General features: G+C 47.7%; 2 protein-coding genes across 4 annotated transcripts in view; one reads left to right on the top strand and one right to left on the bottom strand.

The window, feature by feature from the left end:
- RECQL5 (RecQ like helicase 5) overlaps positions 1 to 10,764 on the top strand; it is a gene marked incomplete at its 5' end in the record, with an annotated part of 37,762 nt that extends 26,998 nt beyond the window's left edge. For 2 of the 3 annotated variants that reach the window (XM_082294346.1, XM_082294348.1), the window contains 12 exons: positions 1,971 to 2,198; positions 3,650 to 3,749; positions 4,253 to 4,289; positions 5,112 to 5,170; positions 5,293 to 5,369; positions 5,851 to 5,944; positions 6,406 to 6,546; positions 6,968 to 7,623; positions 7,820 to 7,898; positions 8,777 to 9,028; positions 9,495 to 9,567; positions 9,688 to 10,764. In XM_082294346.1, coding sequence (XP_082150472.1) covers positions 1,971 to 2,198; positions 3,650 to 3,749; positions 4,253 to 4,289; positions 5,112 to 5,170; positions 5,293 to 5,369; positions 5,851 to 5,944; positions 6,406 to 6,546; positions 6,968 to 7,623; positions 7,820 to 7,898; positions 8,777 to 9,028; positions 9,495 to 9,567; positions 9,688 to 9,788 — 1,897 coding nt within the window. In that variant the 3' untranslated portion in view covers positions 9,789 to 10,764. The remainder of the gene's footprint in view (positions 1 to 1,970; positions 2,199 to 3,649; positions 3,750 to 4,252; positions 4,290 to 5,111; positions 5,171 to 5,292; positions 5,370 to 5,850; positions 5,945 to 6,405; positions 6,547 to 6,967; positions 7,624 to 7,819; positions 7,899 to 8,776; positions 9,029 to 9,494; positions 9,568 to 9,687) is intronic. The other variant, XM_082294347.1, reaches the window with a different exon arrangement.
- A 1,255-nt stretch (positions 10,765 to 12,019) lies between these two features.
- Positions 12,020 to 14,155, bottom strand: part of MYO15B (myosin XVB) — a gene marked incomplete at both ends in the record, with an annotated part of 41,186 nt that continues 39,050 nt past the window's right edge. The window contains 4 exons of the mRNA XM_082294192.1: positions 12,020 to 12,079; positions 12,340 to 12,480; positions 12,906 to 13,039; positions 13,528 to 13,661. Of these exons, the coding sequence (XP_082150318.1) occupies positions 12,020 to 12,079; positions 12,340 to 12,480; positions 12,906 to 13,039; positions 13,528 to 13,661 (469 nt within the window). The remainder of the gene's footprint in view (positions 12,080 to 12,339; positions 12,481 to 12,905; positions 13,040 to 13,527; positions 13,662 to 14,155) is intronic.

Genomic DNA, 14,155 nt, shown 5'->3' on the forward strand with positions numbered 1-14,155 from the left:
CACAGCTGATCTCTGCTTCCACCAAAGGCCTCCCCTGTGGCATCTAAAGGACAGAGGTGTGTGTGGATGTCCCTCCCCAGCATAAGCCTGGTGAGCTGTGGGAGTGGGGAGACGGCTTGTCCCTCACTGAATGCCTCAGTTAACTCTAATACAGATCAGTGCGTGCGAGGGGAAGAGACATGGACTAATGAGAATGCCTGCCTCTTTTCTTTTGGGGAAACAAAAAGCTGACTTGCAGCTCGCTGACATTTCTATAGTCACGTTGCATTGGCAGGCCAGGCAGCACCAGTAGTTCTTTTGGAAAGGCAGGACAAGGGGATCGAATGTGTTGCCCCCATCCCGGTCCCCCCCACCCTTCCCCTCCATGTGAAAGGAGCTCTTTGAGTGCAGGAGCAGAGTGAGTCTGTGTGGCTTTAAGGGGGATATAAAGGCAGCTTTGTCGGAGCCCTCTCCAAGCTTTGGTGCCCTGCACGGTGCAGACACCCTGCTGCAGGCCCTTACCTGAGCACTGCCAGCTCCCTGGCACTTCAGCACACTCAGATCACTGCTGGGGGACAGGAACCTGTGACCTGCTGCTGTGCTGCCTTCCAGATCAACCTCCCAGGCCGTGGGAAGGAGTGAGCCAGCAGCCACTGCAGCCCCTTGCAGGGTTTGTTTGTGATGCTTTGGTAATGTGCAGTTGTGTTTCCCCCCGACACACACAGACAAAAGTGAAGAAGAAAAATGTGTTTGTTAGATCTCTGGTAAGTTCTGACATGCCCTAAAGGGTTTAGAATAAGAGTAAATCAGGTGCTCGCTCTCTTACTTTTCCCCTCTGTGATCCACATTTTGCAGATGAAGTTGGTAACCCCACTAGGGCACACCTTGGTAGAGAAGAAAAATTTCCACCTTGTTCTTCCTTGTAGTAAAATAATTTTATTCTAAAATAACCTTTGTTCCCACTTGGCTGCAGGATTTGATCTCTAAATGAAGTAAATGTTTCCATATATTTATTATCAGCATTTTGACTAACACACAACCAGCCATCTCTGCTGTGAAACTTTAGTTTTAAAAAGCTCCTCTAAATTCTGCTTTCTTAAAAAAAAGGGGGGAAAGTAACTGCCTGATTATTCTTTGGCAAAATCAGTGTATTCCCTGGTTTAAGCTAGGGAGTGTTCTAGAAGAAAAATTACTTCCTGCCTGTATTGCTGATGAGCATATTTTCACCAAATTCTTTTTCATGTACCCCAAAACACTGATGTCTGCCAAAAATCTTTTGAAAATTTCTGGAAGAATCTAATCATCTTCACATGGCTGGTTTGCTAAGCCTGGTAAACTGGTTGTGCAATCCTGTGTGAGCAAATGGACTGGTTTTCATGCATGTGGGACTCTACCCAAACTTTGGCTGCTGATCTGGAGCATGTGTGAGCCCATGAAGATCCAGGCTGTGTTAGCTGAATGGTGCTCCCTTGTGACCTCAGTCTAGACTCTATTTCTGGGACTTAATTTACAATCTTGTGTCTTCAAATATATATTTCTTCACTTTCAAATCACAAATAATAAACCTAGAAACTCTTCATTGAGAGATATATAGATACACTCTGTGGTATAGTGATCAACAGGGCCTCTTTACCTCCAGCCATCCTGATAGGACATGGAATATATTTAGCCAATGATACAGAATTAATAACTGTATATTTCATCAACTGCTCCTTTTGCAGATCTCAAAGATCTGAAAGGGTTTAGCAGAAGAGATTAACACTGATTTTTGTTACATATGGGGAAGTGGAGGCAGAGAAACTTTATGCAAGGTGCCAGGAACAGAGCCTGAATTCTGCTCCAGGGATTAAACCCTGTGATTCCTGCTGGAATAGACATTGCCTATGAAAAAAACAAGACTCAAATCTTTAGATAAAGTCACGCTGCATTTGGAGGGTGGAGTTTTTGTGGCTAGAAGTGATGACCAGATGATTTTGCCTTGTGTTCCCAAGCTGTCGCCACGCTGCCATAGCGAAGTACTTTGGCGATGTCACCCCACCTTGTAACAAGTGCTGTGACTTCTGCAAGAACCCAGGGGCAGTGAAAAGGCAACTGGAGGCACTGGAACTCTGCAGCAGCAGCTGGAGCAAAACCTGCATCGGGCCCACGGGATCCTCCCGGGATAGCTACGACCCAGAGCTGTACGAGGGCGGGAGGAGAGGCTGCAGAGGCTTCAGCAGGTCTGTACCAAAGAGATTACACTCAGCTCCTAGGAGCCACGAGAGAAAAGAGCATCTCCCAGCTGCAGGCCCAGCCACTCCTATTTTCAGCACATGTTTCTGTGTGGATGGTATTTTCCTGTAACTTTCTGGCAGCAGCAGCTGGAATTTCGTTTTCCACACACTTTGGCAGCCTCATTCACGTTCGTGTCCCAGAGAGCCAGAAGCTGTTTTGACAGAGCTAAGAATTGCCCTGCACAATGTAATTGGCTCAAGAAACTAGCCTAAAATTTTTGAAAGCAGCAAGTGGGCTCAGCCTGTTCATAGTCACAAGGATCAAAAATGTTTAAAATTGGGACCAAGATGACATGGTCCAGAGTTCATTCCTGATTTAGCACAACTGTCTGTGGGCCAGTAGACCAGGGGCCACTGACAGGACTTAGTCACCACAGAGGACGTAATGAAGTGCCAGTGTCAGATTCTTCTGCAGACTGCTACATTTTCCTGTCAGGCTGACAGCAAAAGGAAGATGTGCAGTGGGAAACATGATGAATTCTGTAAAATGCTTGGCAGCGTGGAGGTGATAACTTCTCTTTCCCCTTGTTCCCTGGCAGAGCTGCAGTGATTGTGCAGCTGTGTCAGGATGAAGTTCCTCTGCTGGCACTGCCCATGAAGCTGTGCCAGGATACACAGTGCTGTAGGCTGGCCTGGCCCTCTGCTTTACCTTAAAAAGCTTGAGATTGGTCCCTTTGTTCTTCGGCCAAGTCCAGCTGAGTCAAAGGAAACCAGGACTTGTGACCTAAGCCTGTGTTTGGTCTCAGGACCTGAGAAGCTGCAGCCAATGCTGTTGTACAGAACAGTGTTTGCCACTTGGTTCATTGAACCTTTCCATGGTCTGATTGTAGTTTTGCCTTGGAAGTTGTGATGGTCAGCAGCCCTAAAGTTCAGATTTGTGATACCTGTAAGTTTTGGCTGTGGCATCTGTGGGAGGCAGTGAATTCCTGGGTACGTCTGGTGAGGATCAGCTGCTGTATTTCAGTGGTTTGGAGATGGGGATTTCATTTATTTCAGCAGCCTGTGAACTAGTGAGACTGAGGAATGGATGCTGTGCCCTTTCTGCTCCCAGGGCGGGAGGGACTGACAGAAGGGGTACATGACATGATGCAGTGACTCCTGAACCCCCTGGGAGGATCTGGTAGAGCTTCTGAAATGGGGCCCTCCATTTTCAGGGCACTAGTTATATGCTATTAATTCATGCCACTGCCTACTAGTTTATGGGGTTAACAAATACTGTGAATTTTTGGAGGACACTCACTTGCTGTCCAGGTTGGGGAATGGCAGGGAAACTCAAAGGGAAGACTTGTTCAAAAAGGATGTGGGATGCATCACTGGGGTGGTTTCCCAAATTTGTCCCCCAGTTAATGCTGCAGCTACAGAAATGCTTGTTCCTCTTGCTTTCCTGCCTTATCCAGGTATGATGAGGAAGGCAGTGGGAACTGGGATGAAGATAATGAGGAGCGTCGGAAACGGGAGTGGGACAACTTCTACAAGAAACAGATGAGTCTGCGCAAAGTGAGTTGGGGTCGGTTTTTAAGGGGTGCACAGAGGGTTTGCTGTGAGCTTGTCTGACAGCCATAAAGGCTTCCTGGCACTGGTGACAGTAAATTATTTCATCTTGCTGCTGCTTGTTGTCTTTTATTTCTTGTACCTCTGCTTTTGCTGTGTTCTCCGTATTCTGGGCCAGTCCCATAATAGCAAGAAGTGCAGCTTATTCATGTGCTGGTTTCTCTGCAGTGCTGAGCAAGAGGAGCCTGTTGGTTTTAATACCCCTGGTAGTAGTGAAAACAGATTTCCCCATTCAGCTTCTCTTAAATATTCCTATAACAGAGGTGAACTTTTGGCTTTGGTTCTCATTCTTTGTCTTCTTGGCCCTGTTTTGATGCTTATTCAATGCCTTTATAACTTCAACTTTAATTTTCCCTGGAGCAGGGATATAAAAGATGTCTTTTGTGCTTCTAGATCTGCATGTGTGTAGTAGGAATGGAAGTGTTTGACTGATCTTTGTTTTCTTCCAGGGCAAAGAACCAGAAAAGGAAGATTTTGTTCCTCCAAGTAAATATCTTCTTTGATTTATAATGGGTTTTCTTTGGGAGAAGAAAGTCTTGTATTTTGCAGCTGCATGCAATTTGTACAGCATCACCACTGGAGGTATCAGTCCCTAGGCACAGAGGTCAAGCTTTTGGCTGTGAAAACTTGGCTGGAGGAGATGGATCACAGCTTAGCTTTGGTTGGGGTGAAGATATGGAATGCATCTTTCTGAACAACATTTCCAAATAAGCAAGAGAGAAGGAAAACTCTGTCTAACCTGACTTTGTAGTGTAGGCTATTTCTGCAGTGGTTATACAGCAGTACTACTACTACTACTACTACTACTACTACTAATACTAATACTAATACTAATACTAATACTAATACTTGGGTTATAAGGAGACTGCTGAAAACCTTTGCTGTTTGTAACTGTGCTGCTTGGGGCCCTGTCTGGCACTGTTGTGAAAGAACACTTGATAGGTCAGGTTACTCTATCCAGCCTGGTTTTTTTGGTTGATATTGTGGGGGAGCAGAAAAAAATTGAGTTTCCTAAGAGCCTTGAAGAAAGGTTTTCTGATGTGGGGAGATTTTGGAAAGCTGCCAGTCCTAAACTCTGAAGTAGATGTTTCCAGTCACAGAAAACATTCTGACTTTGGTTTCTGCCTGCTCTTTCGGAGTGTGTAGCTACTCCAGGTAAAAAGGGTGACCACATTGTTCCTTGGGGTGACAATGCAGGGGGGAGAAAGCCAGGCAGTACTGGACTGGCACCTCCCCATGACAGCTGAGACATTCTCCATCAGCTCAGCCCTGCCATGGCTCCTTTCCCAAATTCCTCTCCTGTGGCAGGTGCAGACTGTCCCCTGAAGGATGCTGCCAGCAGGAGGATCTCCAAGCTCACAGTGAAGGTAAGGGATGTTGTAAAGAACGACAAAGCTTCTGCCTGCCCTGTCCTTACTCCTTCAGGGCTGGAAGTTCAAGGGGTGCTGAGACTCCTGTAGAGCGTGTCTGAGTATCCCATGTTTCCTAGGGCCGGGAACACTGCTTGAGGATGCTGGAAGAAGCTTTGAGCAACAACCAGAAGACTCCAGCAGCAGAAGGAAAAGGGTACGAGATGAGGAAAAAGGGGTGCATACTGAGTCCCTTAACACAGGGCCTGCTCTTCCCTGAGCAGAATTACCATTCCCAGGGAATGCTTTTTTAAGTTATTTTGTCCAAGGATGTAGTTTCACTTAACAGCGTCTTTCTGGCAGTGGTGTTGGGGATCAGATCTGAGGGTTCCTGTGGCTGATCGTTGTTATCAGCTTGGCCCCAGGAGCGGCAGTTCTTCCCCGTCCCACAAGATGGGGATAGTGTACTTCTCAAACGGAGCAGTGGGCAAAAATCTTGATTTGAAACCGTTTTCATCACCCTTTCCGTTCTCCATCAACTCACCACTACATCCCTTAGGACTGAACTTGAAGTTATCACTTATTCTTGAACCGGAAGGAGTGGATTTAGTACTTTCTGGGAGATACTTAAGCATTAGTGTTCCCTTTGCAGATGCAGAAGTGTGTCTTGCCAGGAATCACCCCAGCCTGTGTTTCAGGTCAGACCCTGCTGCTTGTGCAGTGGAAATGGAATATGAAGCTTTCCGGACCAGCAAAATGGCAAACTCCTACAAGGCAGCTGTGCTAAAGAAGGTAGGGACAAACATCTCCACCTGCTGCTCCCTGGAACGTGGGAGCTCCAGGGCAAATGGGGCAGAGTTTGTGTGGGAAAGGTGAAGGACAAGCTCTGTTTTGCCTCGGGTGTCTTACAAATCTTTCTTCTTGATTTTGTTTCCAGGAGGGCCCAGAATCACCTTGGGTTCACATCTTTGTTGGCTTTACAGGCTCTGAAAACCTACCTAGCAGTGCAAGCTTATCCAGATATGTTCTAGCAATACAGGGATTTGGGAATTCCTCAGGCTGCTGCTGACACTGGAGAAGCCTTGGCTTAGGTTATCTGGTTGCCATCAGTCTCTCCGAAGATGTTTCTGTTCTTGAGGCAGGTGCCTCTCCAGGGCAGATACTTGTTTTGTTACTATGGCTTTTAGTATGTACAAAGGCAGGGATACATAAAGATTTCTGGCCTTTAGAGGATATTTCTGTTCTCTTTTCAGGTGGCAGAAATCAATAAAGCCTCCAAACAAGGGGAGTTGTTCTCAGTCTTTGGGTCTGGAACTGATGGTAGCAGCAATTTGGAAACAAAATCTGTGTCTCCAGCAGAAGAGGACTTCTTCCCTGCATCCCAGGTTCCCTCGGTGAGTACTGGTGGGATAGACAGGAGGGAATGGTGTGTTTTGTCTGTCTGCCTTTTTATAAACTTGTTTTGTGTCCTTTCTGTGGCCACAACTGCATATTTCTGCTGTAATTGCTTTTTCCTGTCCATCACGTTGTTGTTAGTGAATCTAATCCGTGTGCAGGCCACAGCTTAAATAAGTTCTTTCTCACCTTGCTCTATCCAAGGATGCTGCCTTGTTTTCTTATTGCTGGCCTAGGATTTCCACCTAATCCATTTCCCTCATGTCTCAGTTGATGGGTGTGATGATAACTCAGTTTTAGAGCCTCCCCCAGCTTACAGCTGCCCACACTGGTGTATAGTATGCAGAAACTCAGCTCCTTTCAGGGTGCTGCACACAGGGATCTCACATCCAAAATTTCTTCTTCTTCCTGTCTCCCCAGTTCAAACCCAAGCGTGTGGGAGCAGGATTTCCAAAGAGATCCAGCTTGTTCCAGACAGCTTCAGAACTGCTGAAGATCCAGGAGGAGAGTGATGCAAAGCCTGTCGAAACAGACTGTCCAAATGGGCAAGACAGCAGCAGCTGCAGGCTGGACCTGGACACCAGAAAGCCTGTTCTCCAGAGGAAAGAAACAGCAACCAAAGCAGTGGGTGAGAGTGCAGGGGTAGAACTACATCCAGAAAAGAAGGGGCAGCAACCCAGTCCAGACACAAAAGCTGCCCTTGGGGAGAGCCCTGCTAAGAAGTCCAAACGTAGCAAGAAGCAGCAAATGCTCGCAGAAGCAGCTAAAAAGGAATCACAGGATATTTCCAAATTCTTCTCTCTCCCCAAAAGTGGCTCTAAAGCTCAAAGTTGCAGCTTATCAAAGGGAGGTGGCTGTTCTGCAAGCACACTACCTCAGGTTTCTTCTCAAAGCATGTGTCAAGAGAAACCAACCCCTCAGGAAAACAAAGCTGACTCTGGAGATCTGACTGGGCAGTTCCAGACAGAGAATAAAGAACTGAGAGAAACAGAAGTAACACTGACTGAGAGAGGGGAGAATTTTCAACAGGCTGCTGAATCTGAATTGCTTGAGGAAGAAATGGATGTGAAGTCCAGGTAAAATCTCTACTTCTCTGCTCCCTGTGTTGCCCAGAGCCCCACCAGCCTTGTCCTAGAAACCTGTATGAGGTCTCTGGGTGGGTGAGGGAGACTCTTGCTTTACTATGCAGTCTCATGGCCACTGACAGTGAATGCAGAAATATTTTCACTGTGGAATGATTACAGTTGGCCTTCTCCCCACTCTTCCCACTAGTGTTGCTGAAAATGTTGCAGAAACTGAGCTACCTGTTGTTGGGGAAGGTGACAGTGGGAAGTGGCCAGGATCAGATGAGGTAAGACTTCAATGAATGCTGATTTCTTCTATTTCTTGTGTTCATCTTGTTCCAAATGTCTCTCTGGGAGTGACACTCCTGCTCTGAGAGTCTTATTTATCTGGGGAGGGTCCAGCTGCAGTTGTAGCAGAGAGAAGAATCCCAGTTGTGCTGCATTCCTGGTGTTTCCCTGCTGCTCTCTGGGCCCTGCCAGCACCTTGGGCTGTGGTGGAGAGCTCCTTGTCCACTGCTTTGTTTCCTCCTCTGTGCAACTCATGTGACTGTGCCCTTGCTGGTGACTTGCCTGGAATGAGTGTCTCCACCCCCTGAGATCTGTCACTGACTATAATTAGGGAGCTGCTTTCTCAAGGCAAGAGCACAACCACAGGCCAGAGACGCGCAGGACCATTGGGAAATGACCCCTGCTTGCAGCCTGCCTTGCCATTCAGCCTCTGCTTCTGCATTTGGCAGCTGAGGCAGCCTGGCAGCTGTCTCTGCAACACTGCAATCTCCTTTCTCTTCCAAACTGAGCAGGAATGTGGCTCTCCTGCTGTGGCTGATTCTTCCTGAGGGGTGTATTCTCAGCAGACATCCTGAGAAGTCTTTCCTGGTCAGTTTTTCCTCTGTAGGACAGGGACTAGCAGTTAGCTGCCCCAATAGGAGCACAGGGTAGTTCTAAATGTGGTATTCTTTAAAGGGCTTTTCTCAAAGTCCCTTTGTGTGGGAAATAGTGTCTGCACAGCAGAAAGGGTTACAGAGATTCTTATTTGGTATTCACTGGAGGGAGAGGCTGCAGGATGCTGCAAAATTCATGTTCTTGGAAGGTGGTGGTGGCTGCTTGGAAGCGTGATGCTGCCACAGGAATTGGTGGGTTTGGCTTCCTTCTGTCCCCTCTCCAGGATATGGAAAGTCCCGCAAAAAAGCGGCTACGGACAGCAGCAAAATCTTCAATTCTGACCCAGCCAGAGGGCAAAAGTGTTGGTCCAACAAAGAAGAAGGTGACTTTTGACTCAAATTTAGCACAGTGTGATAAAGAAGGAAGCAGCAAGACCATACAGCCAGTGACCAAAGGCATGTCCCTCAAAGAGACTGCAGACATCGTTGTCAAGTATTTGACCCCGTTCTACAAGGGGGGCAAATTTGCTTCCAAGGTAGGGCATAGCTCATGGCCCTCTTTAACAGAAGGAGAGTTAATCTCTCTAGGGATCTGGAGCTCTAAGAAAGGGGAGATAAATCTGGATCCCACCTTTCATTTCCAAGTTATGTTTTGGTATGTGCTGTTTTAGTGACTCCAGGTGCAGCAACTCCCCTCTCCCACAGAAGGGTTGGTTCCACACTTACTTGTGATTGTTCATACTTTCACGTTAAACCCTGGCACGTTTTTAACTCCCACCTGTGGGGTAGCAGCAGCTCAGGTTCAGTGCTGGTGTAGTTTCCCTGCTGTGCCCTGCAAGGCAGGATGTGTGCTGCAGGGCCAGCTGTGGCTGCAGCTGTGTGTTCAGTCTAGGAGTGCTTTGTGCTCCAGCCAGTCTGTGCTGAGGGCAAGACAAACATGGAAACAGACTGGTGAGGTAACCAGTGTCTGCTTTCTGCTCTTTGTCTTCCCCGTTTGTGCAGGACCTGTTCAAGGGCTTTGCCAGGCACTTGTCTCACTTACTGACCCAGGAGCAGAGCCCTGCCCGCAAGACAGGTGAGTCTGGGGTTATTTCAGTGCCAGATAGATTCCTGGCTTTAGAGGGGGCAGATGTGTTAAGTATCAACTCAAAAGATGTGTTAAGTATCAACTCAAAACTGCATCTCCTTCTTGCAGTGAAGGAGGAAGCACAGAGACTCATCAAGGAGTTTTTCAAAACAAGGCTCAGGTGTGAGAGTGAGGCAGACTGGGAGGAGCTGCAGAGCTTGGAGAGCTGATCCCTGCTCCTTGTTGGCTCTTCCTTCCTCCAGCAGCACCACCAGGGGACCTGGAAGAACTCAGCCATGGAGGGTTTTATGAGACTGCAGAAATGAGATTTATTTTTCTTTTCCCCACTGCATTTTTGCTCGCTTCTGTCCTTAGTGACACACACTCCCAGGGAGCCAGTTTCTGTGAACTCATGGCGAGTTTTCCCAATAACTGGGGTGCTGAAACCCTCAAGGACCAAAAGGTGTGAAGTTGTACCTGCTGTGTTTGTTGGGGGCTGCTGCCTTGGATGTTCTGCACTGTCTCCAACCTCTATTCCCTGTAGCAGTCTGGGCAGGGCTCAGACTTTCCAGTTGGGACACTGCTTTGGGATGGCACCTTCCTTCCTAAATGGCTTCTCCCCTCGCTCCCCATCTCTTATTTCAGTGTCACCAATAGAAGCCTTATGCTGCAAGTTCTCATGCTTTGCTCAGGGCTGCCTGACAACCTCAGTGTTTGAGTTCCTGGATGGAATATTTTCCTTTGAAGGGCAGGAGAGGGGTATTTTGTTATTACCATGGAGGCAGTGCTTGCTTTCTAAAGGAGGAGAAACTTGGATTTTTTTTCTTTTAATGTGAACTTCTTTAACTTTGTCTAGTTCTGTCTGCCCTTTAATTTAAGTGATGATACTCTTTCAGTATGAACCTCTGCAACAATTTCAGCATTTGCTCATAATCCCTAAAGCCATATTTGCTCCCTGTGCCTCACCAAAAGTCTGCAATACAGGAGGCAATGCTGCTGTTATAGCTGGGGAAGGTTCTGTTGTGGCCCTCAAATTGACACTGTGGTACCTCTGCTGCTATGTTTATATGGAACCTGAACCCGAGTCCCTGGCACAAGTCCTTCCTGTTGGAGTTTTGTTGGGTTCTGCCTCTATTCCCTACCTACAGGGGCTGGTGGGCTCAGGCTTTAGTGCTGCCAGAGGGAATCTTCAGCCTCAGAGGCTGCCCAGGGGTTTGGATCACTCCACAGATGTATTTTTTTAGATGTTCTGAAGGGTATATGCAGAACTGACAATAAAGCAATGTTATAACTGCTGTGGATCGTTCCTGGAAGCTTTTTCTTACCACTCAGTCACACAGACTGGTCTGAGGTACATTAAGCAGCACTCAAAGGGAAGCACCTGGCAGGGAAGATGCTGTAGTTCCCACTGGCATCAGCTCACCAGGAAGATTCTACCTGCATCAGGGCTTGCATTGAGCACCCTCAGAACAATGCACTGAGCACCCCTTCCCTGCCAACAGTGACAACATTTTCCTCAAGCTTTGCCCATTACCTGCAGTTGAGTTTTCCCAGGTTAGATGTGAGATCTATCATATCATACCTTCAAAACATCTCTGTGCTTATTTTATTGCAATTTCCTAAAGGACAGTTACTTCTCAGGTCAGTAGGAGAGCTGTGGCAATAAAAATAAATTAAACATTTTTGTACAACCTGAAACACTTCAGTATAATACAAGTTCTGTTTGAAGATGCTTCCTCCATGGGCATGGAGCCATCAATGAAGTCTGACAGCTGCATGGCCATGACTGACTTCTTTATAGTAGAGGGAAGCATGTGCATATAATTATGTCAGTGAGGAATTAATTAACAATAAACTTCCTTACCATTGCAACTCAATTTGTGCCCCAGCATATGTGTTAATTGTATTATTAACACTCATCTGCTTTTCAATTAAGATGCTTTCTATAAACTCCTGCTTCACAAGTCCTGCTACAGGACCTCTGCATATCAATTCAGAGACTAATCTGGCTCCTGGAAAACACCAGCAGCCAGTGCAGGCATTACACGGCCTCAGCTGGGCACTGGGATACACAAATCTCTGGCAAGCACCAGGCTTTGCTCCTGATAATTAATTCAAAACAGAAAGAAGGAGTTGCACAGTGCAAAGCTTGAAGGCAAGGGCTTGCTTTGGGCCAGCTGCTCTTTGTTGGAACGGGCTGTGGTGTGGAGAGGCCCTTGGGGTTTGTTTAGCCACGGCCTGGATTGTTTCAAGGAAGTGCTTGGGGACTGAATGGCAGGTCACGAGGGTTATGGTCACTCCATCAACAAACACTGCGGTGGCATTCTTAGAAAGCAGCTGGCCGAGGTCATGGGTGTCTTCTGGAAGAGTTCTTTCCCAAAGACAGGTCAAGGAGCACTGATCAAGTTCAGAGAAAGGGAAACAGTGCTGTTTTCCTTGGCCATTCTCCTCCTTTCAGGCTCTAGGAGTGCAGCTCTGTTTTATCCAGGATGACAACAATCGTGTGGTACAGTTCTTTGGCCTGTCAAAACACAAACCAGCATCAATCACTCTTTGCCCCAGAAAGAGCTGCTTCCCCTAATTAAATATTCCCATAAATCACTTCCCATCATTAAATATCAGCCATGTGCTGGGACTAAACTGCACTTTGGAGCCTGGGAAATGCAGTGTCCCCCTCCTCCTTTGGGGCAGGAGAGAGGAGCAGCAGCAGAGGCTCAGCTGGGCAGGGGAGGGTGATTGGTGAGGTGCCAGGAGGAAGCTGCAGGTGCAGGCTGATCTCACCTGTGACAGTTCCACCCACATGGCCCTGGGGCTGCCAGGGGAGCCATAGCTGAGCTCCAGGCCAGGAAGGTCCCCGCTGGAGAGGGGCCTCAGGGTGCGCATCTTCTGCAGCTCCTTCAGGGGAATGACCTGGGACACCACCTGCGAAGGGGAAAAGCCACCAGCCACTCTCAGGAGCAGTCCCTACCAGTGACACCATCTGATTCTCACCACAAGTCACCTCAAGAGCCTGTTGAAAGCTGAGGGAAGATCTGGGGCGCAGGGTAGTGTGTGCAGGATACAGGGCAGGCTCCAGCTGCCCAGCACAGCCCTGGAACTCCCACAGGATTGGGACAAGCAGGAATGTGTTCTACATTTAGTTTTACTGTGGATTATGCTTGTGAACATGAGCACTGGACTTACAAAAGAGCCCATGGCTGTAATGACTGTTCTACACTCTCTTGCTTTGGGCCAGTGCTGTTGTCAGAGTGGCTGTGATGCAGGGAATTCCAGCCTCTTCCCACACAAGTTCTTCTAAAAGTCAGAGCTGGTATCTGACAGACATCAGGGGAAAATGTCTGGCATACCTGGGTGGAGCCATCCACCACAATGATCTCCTCCTTGTTCACACCAAAGAAACAGGGCACGGGGATCGTGTCATCGCTGATTCTCTCCACAACGAAGGTGGTGTAGCCGAAGAAAGGCAATTTCATCACGTGCTCTAGAACAGAGCAAAAAGCAGCCTTGAGGGCAGCAGCTTCCAGCCAGCAATTTACTGCACCAGATTGATGGGGTCAAAGTTGCCAGTGTTCCCAAGATTTTCTACATTAAAAAGTAAGATTGGTAACTTCTCCCTCCCTCCCTCCCTGGCTTCTGAGACTCAATTCTCAGTAGGCTCAGTGGATGTCCTGTCCTTTTCTGACCAGAAAACAGATGTGCAGCTAGAATATAAATTAAAACACAGCTTGTACAGAGCTCTGAAAATCCACTGCAGACTCCTACAAGAGATGGAACTTCTACTGTGACCACCATGCTTGGGAACAAGTTCTAATCCACAGTGAGGGGCCGTCAGGGAATTCTATTGCCATGGCCCGTTCCAGGCTCCAAGAATCATCAACAACCTCATGAATTGTCCCAAAAGTGCATTTGGAGCAGCTTCCAGAAACTGAACCAGCACAGAAACTGAAGCAGATTTGGATGTCTCCTCACCTATGAACTGGATTTTTGCATCCAGTGGCTGGAGGGGCTTCCTTGTTCTCAGCAGTGTGGCCACGTGGTTATGCAGAGCCTTGGAGCTGATGGAGGGCTGCAGGGTCTTTGGAGTGTATTCTTTCAGCTCTTCCCTGTGCCAAAAACCAGATTCTAATTCACTCCCTGCCCAGCTAAAATCCAACATCAGCCAGGGGATTAAGAGGAAGGAGGGAATGGGACAACAATTTTCCATTGTGTATCTGGGGAAAAGGGTGGAGAGGAAGAGCACAACAGTGCCTGCACTGGGTCAGGTGGAAGGAAACATCAGAGACAGTGAGACCACCCTTCAGCTGGCACCACTGACCAGTGCATGGAGAAAAATCCCTCTTTTCTGGACACAGCAAGAGCTTTTCAGTGACCAGCAGGGTTATGCCATTTCCCTGCTGCTGGTGCTTTAAGGGGATCTGATGGAGGCATTACCTCAGCTCTGAGTCAAGTGCATGAGGGAAGGAAGGGGTGGGAAAATACAGCTTGGAGCTGCAGCACTGAAGGTTTCCAGTATCCAGGTACAATTTCATTCCCATTGGGCATCTCACTACAGGTTTCAGGTGTCCAGGATTGAAACCTGACACTTGTGAGAGAGAAC

Source organism: Coloeus monedula (genome assembly GCF_965178545.1).
Source record: "Coloeus monedula genome assembly, chromosome: 19".
Classification (NCBI taxonomy): Eukaryota; Metazoa; Chordata; class Aves; order Passeriformes; family Corvidae; genus Coloeus; species Coloeus monedula.